Genomic DNA, 17,089 nt, shown 5'->3' on the forward strand with positions numbered 1-17,089 from the left:
CAAAAGAAACGTCAGTGATTCATTTCATTTGCTTTCTTCTCGCTATCACCAAAGGAGTGTTGCCTTTTAAAAAAATATTTTTTTAAAGAATAATAATCACAGATTCATAGTGCAATCACAAATGATTGGTCAAAGCAAGGTGAATGTTTTATTTAACATTTTTTCTGACATGCCTGCAAAACACAAATCAATTTATTTAATGGACAGGTGTTGGTTTGTTTTTATATAACGGCATGTTGAATTCTTGTCCTTGTAAACATTTTTACTACTACGTACCAAGCATCCTCCATGAGCCTTTGTTGTTTAAAGGCCCATATGGATTGTGAATCGGCAGCAGCTTTAAAGCGTCATTAGTCATGCATAAAAGAGTGTGTTTGCTTTAATACCAGCCGTGGGATCAGGCTATGAAGATCTGCCTTAATTGCCCACCTCTAGGATTTTCTGGTGTCATGAGCACAACCATAATAGCACAAACTGCACAAATGTGTGCATGATGTTGTGTCTGTGTATATGTTCTTTCCACATTTGCTAAATATCCACTACTCCAATATGAACATGGCAAGAAACTCAGACACACCTGCTTGGATTGTTTAAATACTGATCTCTTTTTGGCCTATTTTTTTTTTTTTGTGTGTGTGTGTGTGTGTGTGTGTATCTTTGTGTGTTGGTACGGTGTGCAGCCGTCCACCTGTTAGGTTTGACTTGGCACCTGCGGCACGGAGAGAGCCAGCTGTACGAGAACGGCCTGAGCTCAGCGGACCATCATCAGGACGACCGCAGCAAAACTCATCCCACCAGCTCCATCCACCTGCTGGACACGCTCAACCCTGAAAACACACACTCCGGTGACAAAGGTGAGATGTCATACAACTGTTACACAACCATGTAGAACGTGTTCTCCACTCAGCTGTCCAGAGTCACAGCAGAGTATACGTAACACAGTTGGCACAATACAAGACTATCCACGATTTGTGTCTTGCTATCAGTCGTGCTCTTGTTTTATTGGTGTTGAATGTGTTAAGCATGGTAACTTCTAGCACTAGTTGTTTACTTTGATCACAGTGGACATTTTTGCACGAGAGCTTTAATTCCCTTTCATTCAGAAACAAATCCTCTTTAAACTGACCTTTGAAACACTTAATTCCAAAATAAACCTGAATCTGAATGAAGTGACTGGTTTATTCTGATTTTAATTCCGAATAGAATAATGAAATGACAATCCAAGATGGCCGCCCGGACTCGAGCTGAGACTATTTTATATATACAGATCCTTAGAAGATATGGATTTAATGAATGGAGTGGATGGACGGAAGCATAAACATACGGACATTCACATGGACACCGGAAGACTCATTGCACACACACTCAGCAAACAAAACAGGCTCGATCGGGGACATGAAGCCTCGCACCAGGACGGGTGATACTAAAACCCGGAAACATCTGGAAACATTTCAGACATATACTGGAGACAGCGTAATTGCGGCCCCGTATTGCATGCACAGGCTGTAATATCACCAAGTTTATCATTGTAGACCTACTATCTTTACCAGGGAGCAAATATTTATTCTTAGTTATTGTTTTCCAGAGTTTTACTGTGCTTCATTTAGTTCCTATTTCCCTTCTCCTGCTCAGCTGATGAAAGCGAAACAGTATAGTATTGTCGAGCTGCTGCTTCAAAACTACAATCAGAATTAAAAAAAAATTCTTAAGTGGTCTTCTGTGTTCTCCCTCTGTCCAATCAGAACCCTTCCCAACCCTCAATAATTCAATTCAGAATTACTGTTTCCATGTAAACATTAAGCAGAAAATTTCAATTGGGAAAAATTAATTCCGAATTGAAAAATATCATGTAACTGTGGCCGATATGAGAAACATATTTTGGCTGTTGTAGCGGTAACGGTTAAGGAAGCAGGCTTGTCACCAGTTCGCAAGGAGCAAAGAACACATTTTTTGTGTATGTACTTGTACATGTGAGAATAAAATTTGTTCTAAAATAAAATATTACTAAAATATTTACTGAAAATGCGACTGAACGTAATGTTACCCCCAATTTTATCAGCAAAGCTCTCTCTAAACAGATAGAAAATCTAACAAAAACAATATAAACAGGCTACATTGTGAAGAGACAAATCCAGAGTCGAACCTTGTTGTACTCCTTCATTAGGAACACCGACTTGTTTATCTGTTTCTTGTTGGGTTATAACACATACCTTTAAGTTATTGCGTAATAATGTAAATTTCGTAAAAACTCCTCGGTCTCGTGACGTCAGTTGTCCGACCGGACTGCGCCGTGATGCACTCAAAACGCAACCCGTGGGGATTGCCGGACGGCGGCGCAAAACCGGATCGGAGCCGTAACGCAGCGGAGACGCATCTAGTGGGAATTCGAGGTCAGTCACTCGCAAATTACACCTGATTCACTCCTGGTCCAAGGATGAGTGGTTAAAATAGTCTCTAACCGTTTTACACCTCTAAACAATGTCATGTCAAGGAAGAGGGTGAAAATGAAAACTCTCAGGCCTCTATTAGAGGATCCAATCTTAAGAATATACAATATAAATTACGAGGGCAGAATAGATGCATTAGAATCATTCCGCCACAGACAATACAAGTATTCAAGAAACAAGACATTGGCTCAAATTGCTTTATTAGTTGATCTTTATCATTATTCATACAATGCAACACGACAGTGCTTATGATTATATTTGATGATTATAGCAATGATTGCCAACATTTGGTGACATTAGGAATATGTTAACTATATGTAATTATTTAGCTTTACAGCAGTCTTGTTGGTGAGTTTTTGTTCTTGTTAAACTGGTTTTTTCGCAACAAAAAAAAGAAATAGGTGGATATAACTGTATACATTTTGTTTCTGCGATATTTGAAGACAATAATAGATGCAATGAAAAAATGGAAGTTAAGCCAGTGTCCTAAGGACACTTAGTGGTCAGCTCAATGATATATTAGCCATTATCGTCATAATACACATAAATTACACTGCATTGAGGGTAATTGCCAAGGATAGTCAAGAATATTAGTCCTTGAATAGAGGGAAAATTATTGTCAATTATTTATCTATGTAGGAGTTCTTTAACCTGTAAATTATTTAGCTGTCACTCATAGAGCTTGTTTTCCTTGGTCTACTGAGTTATTTACCATTGTCAACATGATATGCACAATTCATTTTAAGTATGATTGCTGATTTTATAGCCGTTTTGTCATTCTTTGTCACTCTCACTGTTTTTGAGCTTTTCTTTACATAGATGATTAGTGACTGCGCTCCAGGTAATTCCAGTTTCTCTCCAGATTCCAATTTAAAGTAGTGTTCTACAGAAATATATCATGTATACTAGGGGTGTATATTGCCTGGCATCTGGCGATACAATTCGTATCCCGATACAACACAATATATCCCGATTAAAGTAGGGGCAGTTATTGCGATTTTATATATATATATATATATATATATATATATACATATGTGACAATCTGTAAATGTCTACACCTTCATGAGAACATTATGTATGAAATATATTTTATTGGCATATTTTACACTCATACACTCAAACATTGGCTTTAACATGCCACGTGCCAACAACTTAGAATAAAAAAATTAAATACAATCTGCCTGTGGCTTTTAAACCAACTTTGACTTTAGTGCAACATGGCTTTAGTGCAACTTAATTGAGGTATATGCCTAGAACAACAAATAAATGCAGAAAGTTAGTACTTTCTTGTTAGATTGTATTGAAAACACACAAACTGGTCAACATGCCCAGGTTTCAGTGCACTTCTTTGTGCAGTTACAATGTTTCCTGTAGTGGAAAAGACTTTCCTGGTTAAATAAAGGTTCAAATAAATAATAATAATAATTAATTTAAAAAAATTGATATGGATGCATTAAGAATCGATCCGAGAATTGCGCGACGTAATATCGCGATATATCTTCGAATCAATTTTTTTTCAACACCCCTTATGTCTACCAGTGGTTGTCAAACTTTTTTGGCTCAAGTACCTTAGTTTTGTTTCTGAATCTAAGTACCCCATTTGTACAGATACAACATGTTGTTCAGAATACAAAAAAAAAAAAAAAAAAAACCATAGGACAGGATATAGAATAGATTTATTTCTATAGTTTTTATAATTTTTGGTCATTTCTCAACTGGTGTGGTACCAAGACTGACCCTTGTATTTTCAGTTTATATTCTAATCAAGATCATTTTTATCATTATTATGATTCATTTTGTGACACATCATTTTTAACTAACAATACATAATTTAAAATCCCCATATTTTTTATGCTTTTATTTATTAGTTTTTCACTCTCTCTTAAGTACACCCTGTAGTGCCATCGCGTACCCCCATTTGAGAAACACTAATGTATACCGTATATGCTACAAAACAAAAGTTTCTATTTCGGGAGTCTTTACATGTATTTAACACTTGTATTGAAATAGAAACGTAGAAGCCATGCACATTGCTAGCCAGCATTACCATTGATATTATCACATGTGGAGTGTTGCATGCAGGTATATCTTTTTAATATCAGTCCATGGTTTATTGTAACCAAAATACAGAAGTAGGCCAGCATGGGGAAAACTGAAGACAGGGAAAATGCCACTGGATGGAAGCGGGAGCAAAAACATGAGACAACAACGAAACAGATTCTGTGTCCAAACGCTCAGCTAAATAGTGAGATTGGGAACGAGCCACACCTGAGTGCTAAACATGAGGCAGCTAATCACTCACAACCCAAACACACTGACATCACTGGGAGGAGGAGACACTCTTTGTTTTTGTGTTCCCAGGGTAACCCGGGAACACAAAAACAAGAGTTGATACAAGGGATCAAAACAGAAACTAATGACGAGTAAATGAACTAGAACTTAAGGAGAAAGAGTGTAAATAAAAACAGGCCATGAGGGCTAAAAACAAAAAAAATGATAACCCCTGGCTAGAGGTATAAAGAGTACTGATATATCCTACTCAAGTAGAAGTACTGTTTCTTGATTGAAATTTAGTCAAGTACAAGCAAATTATACATGAAATACTGATGTGCAAAAAATAAGTAGCTCAGTTTCCATGGATACAGTAAAGAAAGTGTCTATTTGTATGGACAACCCTGGTGCTATTGGTATGGTTATGTACGAAGTACATATACGTAGCGTCTTAGGGTTAGGGTTATGTTTAGTCTTAGTCACGTGACCTAAACTGGCCAATAAGTTGCCTTGCATACGAATAGAATGTCGGTGTATTGACACGGCAACCGTACGGATAGCCACTGGCTACAGTAAACATCTCATGTATAAAGTTAAAAATGAGGAATTTTGCACAAATGGAAGCTAATTTTGTTTCCACAAAGGAATCTGTATAAAACAATAATAATGATTTTTTTTTTTTTTAAATAAAACAACACCAATGAATTAAATTATTATAAAAAGAAAAAGTATCATGCTCTAAATGTTGCTAAATTCATGAACTCTAAAACTGAGGAAAATTACCAGCATTTAATGCTGTTTTGGCGCCGTGCATTACGTTTAATCTGGTTGGTCGGCTATGATATGATGCATTTTAATGTTTGACCTAACAGTTTTCACAAATTAAATTATTAATTTTGGTGAAAAAAATTGCAAAACTTCAGAGACAACATCTGTTCAATATTGTGTTACAGAGGGTCCAAATTTGAATTAGACTTGTAACTTTCTCAGCACAATGAAACATCCGAGGTAGAAACGACATCAGTTCAGAGATCAGCCTTGAACTGATTACTCATTTATTGGAAAGGCAAGGTAATTGGGTAATCATGTTCCCTCTTAGCCGCTACGTGACCAGAATACCTTCCTCCATCTTTGCCATTTCTCAACTAGCCACAGGAATTACTAACACAGATTTAACCCTATGATATGGGACATTAATTGTGAGTGTTTCAGGTCATGAAGTCAGACAGGACAAAGTAACCTTCATGCCCAGCTTGACTTCTGATGTATATCATATTAGACCAGGATTTGAGCACTAATACAGAGAACGTGCAAGCAAAACTGCAACCCATTGCAATTTAGGCAACCTGGGACATCCCTTAAGCAACTATTCTTGATGAAGCCTCACATTCTGAGGATTAACACTCTCATCAGTAGTTAAATCCTCCGATAGAGCGGGCAGGGGTCACGGAATTCACTGCTGAGCGTTGCGTCACAACAATCTATTGTTTCAACTCCTATTCCTTTATATGCTTGATGAAAGCCAGGGAATCAAAATGGGCATAGCTAAGTGCTTGATGCATGGGCTCTGATTAATAAAATTGGCACGGTGAAGGTGGTCCCAAGGCAAAGGAGGGCGAGGGAGATTAGAGATTAGGCTGTAATCCAGTGTGGCAGATTATCACGCTCATCCCGCTGTACCCATCACCTCTCACACCAAGAGACCACACAATCCCTGAGATTACACCACCAGGGATGGTGAGAGGAGGCTACAGGGGATGGTGGTAGAAAAGCCTAATAGAGAAAGAAAGAGTGAGAGAGTGGAGTAAGAGTGAGAGTGATGTGAGAAGGGGGGGGGGGATGATTGATGGAAACACGAGACGGAAGGGGAAAAAAAAACGAGATGTTCAATTTCATGTTGGAATTTTATGTTGGAAGTATTAGCATAAGATTAGGAGCATCATTTTTTTTTACCTCTTTCTCCTTTTAACTGATAATACAGTAGGGAGAGACACTTTTATGAATTGATTGGGCGGAGGTAATCTTCCTGTCGTTCAGGTATTTTGAGTGTTGTCAGTTTAAATAGCAAGTAATAGGCTTTCTCCAAAGACAGGTTATTATAGTTTTTCCATTTTTATTTTTTTGGCTACACGACAAAATCCAGATCCTATCCATCTGGAACGCACCATCCTCAACAGCTTGCACCACAGTGCCGGATGCTAATTGACAGATTGTGTCATATATGTACTGCGAGTGTCTCGTAAAGCAGCGCAGACTCGCCTTTTATGTTCCCCGGGCTATGTCTCCTGCAGTTTCCAAAGATCACCAGTAGCCCCTCAAAGCCCTCCTCAGATGAAAGCTCCTCTAATTAGTGCTACATTAATTGCCACTAAATCCCCTTAATAATCAACCTCGAGGCTCGTGTGCATGTGTAAATGTGATCTCACTGATAATCTGTCTTCTTCTCACTTTTTTATCCCCTTTATTTATGTATTTGACATGCATACATTAAGATATCTCCCCTCCTCCCTACATTTGCTCTACGGCAAAGATATTCAGTATTCCAGTTTAGATGAAAGTAGAAATAACGAGAAAAAATAACTCTGTCAGTGGACTGCCTGCCCAAATAAAATACACTGGAGTTTGGGAATAATATTTCACTCAATGTGAAATGGCAGTTATATTAATGATATGAAATGATACAAACTTACATACAGTAGAGCGGTGTATTGCCTCATTATAATGTGAGGATGATGAAATGCAGAGCTTGTGAAATGCCATCTGAGCTGGTGTGACGATAGCTTAAACCGCTGGATGAAAGGATAGTTAGCGCCGAGTTGTTTTTACTCCATCCGATGATGTGGTTGGAAATGGTGTGTGGATGGATGGAATGTGACACAGACAGAGAGGAGGGCTCTTAAAGAGCACATCAATATTCCACACTGCGTGCAGAGAGAGCAGAGGTAAGAGAGCCGGAGCTGTGGGTGTCTGTGCATGTGTGCAAATGCTGATGGACCGGTCCCTGTTACACTGCTCTCATTGATTTTCTCACGCTGGGATACAGTCTCAGGATGTAACATGTGCACACACCCACAGACACGCAATGCAGTGTGAGTATAGATCATTTAGTTTACCCTCTCCTTGGGCGCCTCAAGTTAAGAAAGTCTAACAGCAGCAACATGTCTGTCTGCTGCTCAGCCTGCATTCAGAACATTTCATCCTCATATCGCCAAGGAAATTAAACGTGCTTTCATGCTGCATCCCTTATTTACACTGAAGATGATAAGCTTTATAAATAGGGCTTTGAGCTACTAGATCTATCATGTAGGAGTTGTAGATTGATGTCTTGCACTCTGACTTCAAAGCCAAATATTTAAAAAAACATGTAATGCATAAACATAGATTAAAAAGAAGGAAAAGGTTTTACTTATAGTGTTCAAAAGGACTGTCAGTGGACTGGTTCAATAGATCATCATAGAAACATCCCCTTATTCTTTCAGTACAACCAAAATATATTACAACACAACTGTTACAACACATCTTCTAATGTCCCACCCTAACTCCCTCTCCCCTGTTCCTTTCACCCCTCACCCTCTATTTTTTTGTATCTGTCCCTCTAATAAAGTTTAGCCTATCCTATCTTAGGGAGGGCTGGTGACACAATTAAGCTATAAAACAAAAGTATTTGTTTAATTGCAATAATAAAAAATGCATAGCTGTCACAAAAAGATTGCTTGAATTAAATCTAGTGTTAAGAAAGAGGTTAAAAAGGTTTCATTTTGTACCGTTCTAGTGTTTTTAAATTATATCCTTCAGATTTAAATTTAAAGAAAAACTGAAACGATACATAATGTATTTCTCTGAATAATCTATATGTGGTCTTTAAATGTACATTTGTAATGATTTTAAAGACCTCAATATATACAAGTCATGCACAGTGTCAATAAACACTTTTTTACTCATATATGCTCATCATATTTAGAGAACAGTCATTATAGGGTTTACATACAGTACATATAATCAACATTTTACCCTCACATCACCGATTCTGAAATAACAAAAAATGGCAAAGTTCTGAAGTGACAAAAAAAAAGATTTAATGAGAAGTTTAGTCAAAGTTATTTCACACTTTAAGTAGACTTGATATGGATGTTAAGCTGGTAATAGTGATTGCAGCAGACATAGTGGGTAGACAGTCTGTTGAAATCCTTTGTTGGCTAAGAGAAGCATCTCAGGCTTAAACGAAGAATCTTGTGCTTAATATTATTGTGTCCTTGCACTTAATAACTGTGCATGCAGGTGAAAAAGTGTAGGTTCAGCTTTGTAAATAGTATTAACTGTAACCACCAACAGTTTTTGGTCCAGTGGAGCGCACCGTGTAATTTAGGAGGTAATATTTTAACTCCAAAAATGTTCTGTTCTATTTTTCACCTGCTTTTGTATTTGGAGTAAGATCAAAATTTTTCCATTTCTGTTAGCATGTTTGTGGTCCACAAATTATTGTAATTCCTACTATCGTAGGTACTCTCTGCCTTTCTAACATGCTCATTATTAGTATTGTCACTGTTTTACCAAGAACAAGTTATGTTTTCGACACTTGAGCAACATTGTGGCTCTGCTTCTGACCCGTGCCTGTAAAAGTTGTTGTATGCTTCCAGCTATGAGTGTTTATAATGAATTACATTTATCATCACACTGACAGTGGATACTATGTAAAACATGCAAGATACAGTCAGAACTAGAGGACACAGGCAGGAAATCTTGTGTTATCTGTGTCTTTTATACCCCAAAGCTTATTATCATAATAATTAGTACTAAGCACACAAGAGAATAGGTCAGACTAATCCTGGATTATATTAGAGTTGCTAACCCCAAACTACATCAAACATCGTTAAGTCAACATTACTTTTCCAAACCTAATCTGAGTTTTCCAGACATCTCTGCTACTTGTTTGCAAGGTTGCATAGGTAAAACTGAGATTTATACCACAAATCTCATGCCGGGATTGATCCCTAAGAGTTTCACTTTTTATTTTTATGACAAAGACAAAGACATAGTGATCAGTAAATCAAAGGAATTTATTTAAAAAAAAAAAAAAAGTGATAATGTATTCACAAACGTCAAAGGATGAAATGGCCACTTGCCGGATAGTTTTTTACTCCAACACAAACACTTGGTTTGTTTTGAAATCCTCACGTGACTTGAACTTTAGAAAGTTTTGTGCTTTGCATTGTGGGATTTTGAATCCCGTGCAATGCTTCAGATTACAGTTAGAAAGTGTTTTTATCTCATTCTTACCATGATTTCTTGTGTTTCTGCGCTAGCCAAGGAAGACAGTAGCTGTGTTTCCATTACCCTTGGAAATGCACAAAATCTAAATAGTGCAATAAAAACTGGTAATGAAAACACCTGAAATTCAAAAGAAACACTCAAATATTGCTAAAATACCGGGCGACCATTGCTCAGGTGGTAGAGGGGTCGTCTTCTGATCGAGAGGTTGGGAGTTTGATCCCTGTCTATGTGTCGAAGTGTCCTTGGGCAAGACACTGAACCCTAAGTTGCTCCCAGTGGTCGACCAGCGCCTTGCATGGCAGCTCTGTCCCATTGGTCTGTGAATGTGAGTGTGAATGGGTGAATGAGTTGATATATAAAGCATTTTGGAACTATTTCAGTGTAGGGATAAAGCGCCATATAAATCAAGTCCCTTTACCATCTAAAAAGCTTTTACGCTTTCATGAGGAAGAACGTTTCAATATTGAAATGTGTTGCAAAAGTGCTATGGAAGCACCTTTTCCACAAATACACGTCACAGAACGTGACGTACATGGTCACATGATGTGACAAACATGGTCACGACGTGACGTACCTGGTCACATGACCACTTCTCTCCGAGAAAACATGTTGTGGTATGTGTAGACAGAAGAGGAGACTGGGAAAATTCTTAGAATTATACTAAAAAATTAGTAATGCCACATTAGACAGCAAACAAGAAAGGATTGCCGAGTGTTATAAGGAGGTTTGGCAGCAAAGTCTCACGGGATGAGATTTGACAGGAGTTTAGTTACGAGGCTCCAGCCCAAAACAACTTTCAATGGAAACATGTTCAAAGCACAATTACGCTTTGTTTACATTTAGAAATATCACTTTTATTTTGCAGAAATCTGTAATGGAAACCCAACTACTGATTTGCTTGACGTGGCGTCAATTTTGTTCTGGATTGATTATTATGTTTCCCGTCACTCTGCAAGACTCTTTTGGCACTATTAGGGTGTTTCATTGGAAAGCCGCAATATCATATTCTGCCATTATTTTGGCACAACTTAACAACAGTAGACATTTGTAAACAGGTCGCCATGAGAGTCACAGATATAGCCCGGGGTCTGAGAGTAGAAGGTGAAGATGAGGCAGTAATGGAAGGCCCAGATGCCACTCACATTATCTTCTCCTGACTCTGACTGACACTCATTAGGCTGTGCTGTGGAGAGAGGAAGCTGGAAGCTTATTAGGCTACCTGCTCAAAAGGACCTTAATTGATTCCAAGTAATTATAGGGACTGAGCTCATTGTGATATTTTTATTCATCCCGCGGCAAATTCAATCACTCTCGCATTTGGAACACTATTAAAGTTGTCTGCACCAATATGTGTGAGATTGGGACAGGTCTATACTTTAGTATCCACTCACACACACACACACACGTGCAGACCTGGTCCCACTAGACGTGTCCTGTCACCAAGACCCCGACCGTACTTTAACTCTGTTTTCTGCTTCATTAGAATCTGAGGCATTATACCATTAATTGCAAAGCCGGTTTGGATTCCTTTGAAAATAGATTACAGGTGTAATTGTTTTACCTGAATAACCCCTAGGCAAGAGAAATTAATTAGACCTTGTGTTCCAGGTCTAAGTGTAGGTCTTCTCTTTCAATGGGCTCTTCTTAGAGACACACACGGACACAAACCTTTTACATGGTGATGATGTGGAAATTGTTTTCTACCATTAAAAGTAAAAGTATTAAAAAACTTGAATTGATTAGGATGTTGATGTCAACAAAAAGACACACTGTGCATCTACCAGTGAAGCAAACTCTTCTGAATGGAAAAGTTTAGTAGTGGGCGACCTGGAATACTGCCAGGGCTGTTCGAGCGCTGGTATACAGCGAAAATTTACGGTTTCTGTTTTTATTCAAACGGTGAAGTGGTTGGACTTATTTTTAGATCATGACATTTGACAATTCCCCACCTGCATCCCCATTTTATTTGGCTGTTAGCAACATGTTTGCTTATGTCATATTGGGTTTCTTTCCCCTCGCACGCCATGCTGATTTCCTTCAGCTAGAATTTACTGCTGCAGACTTGTGAGCTTGAATTCTTTGTGTGAAATAAGGCACAACATATTGCAGCGTGTCCCCAGCGTTAACAGGTTTGCGATGACTTGGATGCTTGAGTTGTTGTTTTATCTCTACACTTTACGCTGTTGTAGGTAACTGTAGATGGAGGACAGAATCTGTTTCACTCTGTACATTTCTGAGTGTATGTGCTCAATGCAGGCATTTGTTACATCATCCCGATTTGTTACCAAGGCAACAATATTTTTATAAAATACAGTGTGATAGTTGTTGCAGATTTGTTCACTATTAGCTCATAGTTTCCTTAAAGGCCACACCGGGCATGATGGGAAGCTACTGATCATGAAACTGCTATGCAACACTTTCATCGCCCTCTTTAAACATTTAAAAAAAAAAAACCCTCATTATATCTTTTTGCTTACAACTTGCCTCTTCTGCCAACTAATGATGAAAAGCCCAAGAGGAGATTTATGCGATAGCATTTATTTTCACTTTTTTTTTTTGTTCTCCTTTACAGATAGCATGTGTGAATTCCAAGCTGCAGTTCACTTAGTAAAAGCTGTGATAAAGACAGGTGTGAACGATTCTACCACACTGCATTCCTTTTGTCTTGTTCGGAATTGTATTTCTTTTAGAGGCTAAACAGGAATGAACATTGATTTGCTCTTTAAAAGGAACTGTAAACGGATGGTTACTGGCTTTCTGCTCAGGTACAGGAGTGAAGAGTAATGATGGACGGTAGTAATCTGAGCAGGTCTGGAGGCCTGGAGGAGACCTGATCCCCAAGCAAATGGACTGGTTGGTTTTAGCTGGGCTTCTAAAATGCCTCGATCCTGCCCTTTCGCTGGTAGAGAAATGGTAATATTCCTTGCAGCTTAGACAGAAGGCAAGAGACCCAGAATGAGGGATACGAGGAAGGTTTTTCTCATTATTTGCATTACCATCAATTGGTAGGCTCTTCCATATATTCTCTGTAGGGCTGGGCAATATATACAGTTTCAAGATATATAAAATTTTCTATTTTGGCGATATAAAATTTACAACATTGGCTATATCGAGATATATTCAGTCGTCCCTCGTTTTTCGCGGGGATTACGTTATAAAAATAACCCGCAATAGGAACAATCTGCGAAGTAGTCAGCTTTTTTTTTTTTACAATTATATGTTTTAAAGTTGTAAAACCCCTCACCACACACTTTATACACTTTCCTCAGACAATAATTAACATGTATCTCTTGTTTAAACACTCTCAGAGTTCAAACCCTTGTAGATTTTAAAACAGAAACCTGTTTTCAAACATACAGCACTTTAGAGTCACACTGCTAGCAATCAGACATTGATGCCGAACGCATTCAGTCTTTGTTGACGATGACATCACGTCAACACGGAGCTGTATGACACGGCCTTTATAACCGGGAGCGGACTAGTAAGGATTAGGCGTGGAGGAAAATCAGTGAGGAGTTGGTAGTAGCAGGTAAAAGTTCTCTCTGTAGCACTGAGCTAGGATACCATTAGCCGCTAATCACACCGGCTTTTTTCACTGGTGGTTTATGTTTGTGAGAGGTGAAAAAGGAGCACAGCTCCTCACTTTAGCAGGCAGTGAAACTCACCAAGTTGGATGTGTCGCCGGTGGGTGAACGCAGCATTAGCCAATCAAGACTCAGAACACAATGCGTGTTCATACGCTGTAAAAAAGGCATCTAAAATTGCACTGCAAAAAAAAAAAAAAATCCGCGAAACACAGAGGCCGCGAAAGGTGAACCACAATATAGCGATATATATATAGCTTATTTTTTTATTAAAATACTCAATTTAGGAGTCACTGCTTTTGTCACTTCTCTAAACAGCATGACAAACTTAAAACTTCATCTCATTTAGCCACACTACAGAACACATGCTGTCCCTTAGAAGAGAAAAAACCAAAAATGGCGTATATTGTGCAGCTCTTTCTTTATAAATGTGCCTGACCCATTGTGTATTTTTTTTTTTCTTTTGTGTATTGTCTTGTTCTTTTGTGTTTGTTTTGTATATTTTGGATGTCTTTCTCAGTTGTTTTGTGTATTTTTTGGTATGTTTGTTGTTCTTAGATTTGTGTTGTCCCATTGTGTATTTTTTCTCCCTTTGTGCATTTTGTTGTCCTATTAAGTATTTGTGTTGTTCTTTTGTGTGTTTCTCCATTAATTTGTGTTTTTGTAGTCATTTTGTTCATTCACTTTTTGGCGTGGTAGTTGCTCATGTTTGTGATAACACGCACACATTTATTTTTTAACCAAACTTAAAGCACCGTTATGTTATTTTAGCCTGTGTGGCATTTTGAATCAGCAAATTTAACCCAGAATTGTCTTTCTTGTCAGACTTTATTTGAATTAAAATGATCGAGATTCATATCGTATATCGCCATTTTGAGAAAAAATATCGAAATCTGAATTTTGGTCCATATTGCCCAGCTCAAATTTCCCTTTTTGCCTGTCTGCTACTACTACCCCCTGTTGTTGAGGCTGACCCGGACCCTTTGGTATCAGACAGTAATTAGCATCAAAATCTGCTGCATGCTTATCTAACCACGAGCCTACCAGTCTGCCTGCTCATTAGTTGTCCGGCTCTCCTTTCTGCCTGCTAGTGTTCTGCCATCCGCCATGGCCTATTCATGTCCTATTCATCTCGTCCTGGATAAAAGACTGCTTTGCTGAGGACATCCATCCCCGTGCCGGCCTTTGTATTTTTGTGGCGAGGAACAGGAGTGAGGATTAGCATGAAAGGTATTGACTGCTGAGATGGACTCGGCAGGAATGCTTGAATGCATACCTTAGTTCTGCCAAGCTGCTTTTTTTTTTTTATTCCATTTGGTTGGGATTTTAGTACAATAACAATTTATACTTCATACTGGACATCTGCCCTGCGCTTTCTCTTTCATTAGACACCTTTTATTCTCCTGTTTTTTCATATCATAATCTTCCTTTGGCTCTCTTTTTCTAGCACCTTTTGTGTCACAGTTCAGTATGTGTAGGTTAGACATAGGCAACTGGTTACATGTGGCCCTCGGTTTAATTTTGTGAGGCCCACAAAACGAAATTGTAATTCATGAGGTTGGAAGTTATATGAAGTCCAACATAACACACAAAACTCCAGAAACACAGAAAACGACAGCAAAATGTCAACAAAAGTACACAAAATGATAACAAAGGCTCATAATAAGCAAACACCTTGAACACAAAATGACTACACAAACAGCGACATATACAAAAGGACTTCAAAGAGCCACAAAATGCCGAGATTGCACAAAATGACGGAAAAATACACAAAATGACACAAAGAAAATCGACAAAATTATTCAAAAACTCAGGAAATGTCTAAAAACGAACTAACTAAATTAATAAAACACACAAAAGGACTACAAAGACAAACCCCTTTGTTCTTTCCTGTACTAATGCTCAGATTGGTCACTATTCTAAATGCTAACATGAATGATAATGTGGCCCTTGGATCAGACTATCACAATTTTGTGTCCCCGCTCTGATAGAAGTTGCCCATATCTGGTCTAGGTGATAGAAACTATGCAAATTGTAGCTATTTCTCAGGCTGGTAAATGTAAATCAAACATACCGGTATATTGTTTATCACTTCTTTTGTGGGTCTTACATTGTGTACATATATAGTGTCGGTGGAACCAACCTATCGCATATATCAACAGGCAACAATAATTTAGATTTTTCAAGCCTGGTCTCAATATTAGAGAGAACAAGAAGGACTTAAATCAAGTGATATCCCATTGTCAGTGCCTAAAAATACTGTGTCCCAGCAGTGCAGTACATGTCGGGACAAGATATAAAGAGAAATAACGAAACACACTGCAGGAAGAAACTCCCATATGTTTTGTTTCATATTTTTTGTTTTGTTTTTAAATGTAAGAATAATAAAATCTTATTTAGTAAATTTCATGTTTTTAATGCCAAGGTTGTTTAAACATAGCCTCAGCTTGCATTTTTTATACTTTATTCTTTAAATATACCTTTCCATTTTGGTGGTTACCAGCATTTCTATTTTCAGCTGCATTTAGTCAGTGACTGAGTTCACAATTAGGTCTCTTTAAAAAAAAAAACATGAAGTCATTACTTTGATTTTATCAAAACACTGCTTCGGGGTCCGGCACCTGTTCTGCCTTTTGAGGATGTACTAACAATCAAAGACAGCAATAAAAAGTGTAGAATCATGAACAGTGGTTTTATTATTCCCCCTGAGCAAAGAGTGATTGTATTACTGTTTTCAAAGCCTATCTATAGTTTTTTTAAAAAAACCCACAAAAGATGTGGTTGGAAAACTGGAACTTTGTTTTTATTATTTTGTCCAAAAACATTTGAAAGACCTACAAAATCCTTCTCTGTCCACAGAGGGACTGACAGGAGTGTCGGGAGATATAATAGGTAAGATTCAGGGTTTAGAAAAATATCATAAAGTGAATATAATTATTAGTAATATCTTACTAACCGGTGTCAGTTGATTTCTAATGATCAAAGCACTGTTGTCTTGGATGAAAGAGCTTCTGTCATTTTATTCCAATTGTCCTCTTTGATTGTGTTGCCCTCGTATTGGTCGTGTTGAATCTTTAGAAGATGGCAGTCCACAACCTTGCTAAACCATTATTAATACCAACTAAAATTCCTCCTAAAATGGAATCATGGAAAATCAGACGTCAGGAGATCCTAAACATCACTTAACTTGATTTGTGTGCCCTTGATTCATCCTTTAGTCACAGTATGCAATATAGCTACAGCTCTATCATCTTAGATTAGCATCTGAGGGAAAGGCATTGGACAAGAAGTCTATAAAACATTTCACTCAAAAGCACAAAAGTCAAGGGATCCACAATGTCAGTAGGATTTATGTTATGGTTACCAGGGCAGTCTGTGTAAAACTTTACTACTCTAGTTATTGTGGGGTCTAAATCAAAGCAAAGGTCCAACAACTAACAGAGTATAGCCACCAAAGCATCATCATCTTAGAACTAATGCTAGCATGGCTAAAAAAGTACTTAACAACCTGCT

The 17,089-nt window shown here is 37.9% G+C and overlaps 1 protein-coding gene across 2 annotated transcripts in view; it reads left to right on the forward strand.

Moving 5' to 3' along the window:
• Positions 1–17,089, forward strand: part of tenm1 (teneurin transmembrane protein 1) — a 254,688-nt gene that overhangs the window by 111,556 nt on the left and 126,043 nt on the right. For both annotated transcript variants that reach the window (XM_028458823.1, XM_028458824.1), the window contains one exon: positions 681–854. In XM_028458823.1, the coding sequence (XP_028314624.1) occupies positions 681–854 (174 nt within the window). The remainder of the gene's footprint in view (positions 1–680; positions 855–17,089) is intronic.

This window comes from Gouania willdenowi, chromosome 10 (assembly GCF_900634775.1).
Source record: "Gouania willdenowi chromosome 10, fGouWil2.1, whole genome shotgun sequence".
Classification (NCBI taxonomy): domain Eukaryota; kingdom Metazoa; phylum Chordata; class Actinopteri; order Blenniiformes; family Gobiesocidae; genus Gouania; species Gouania willdenowi.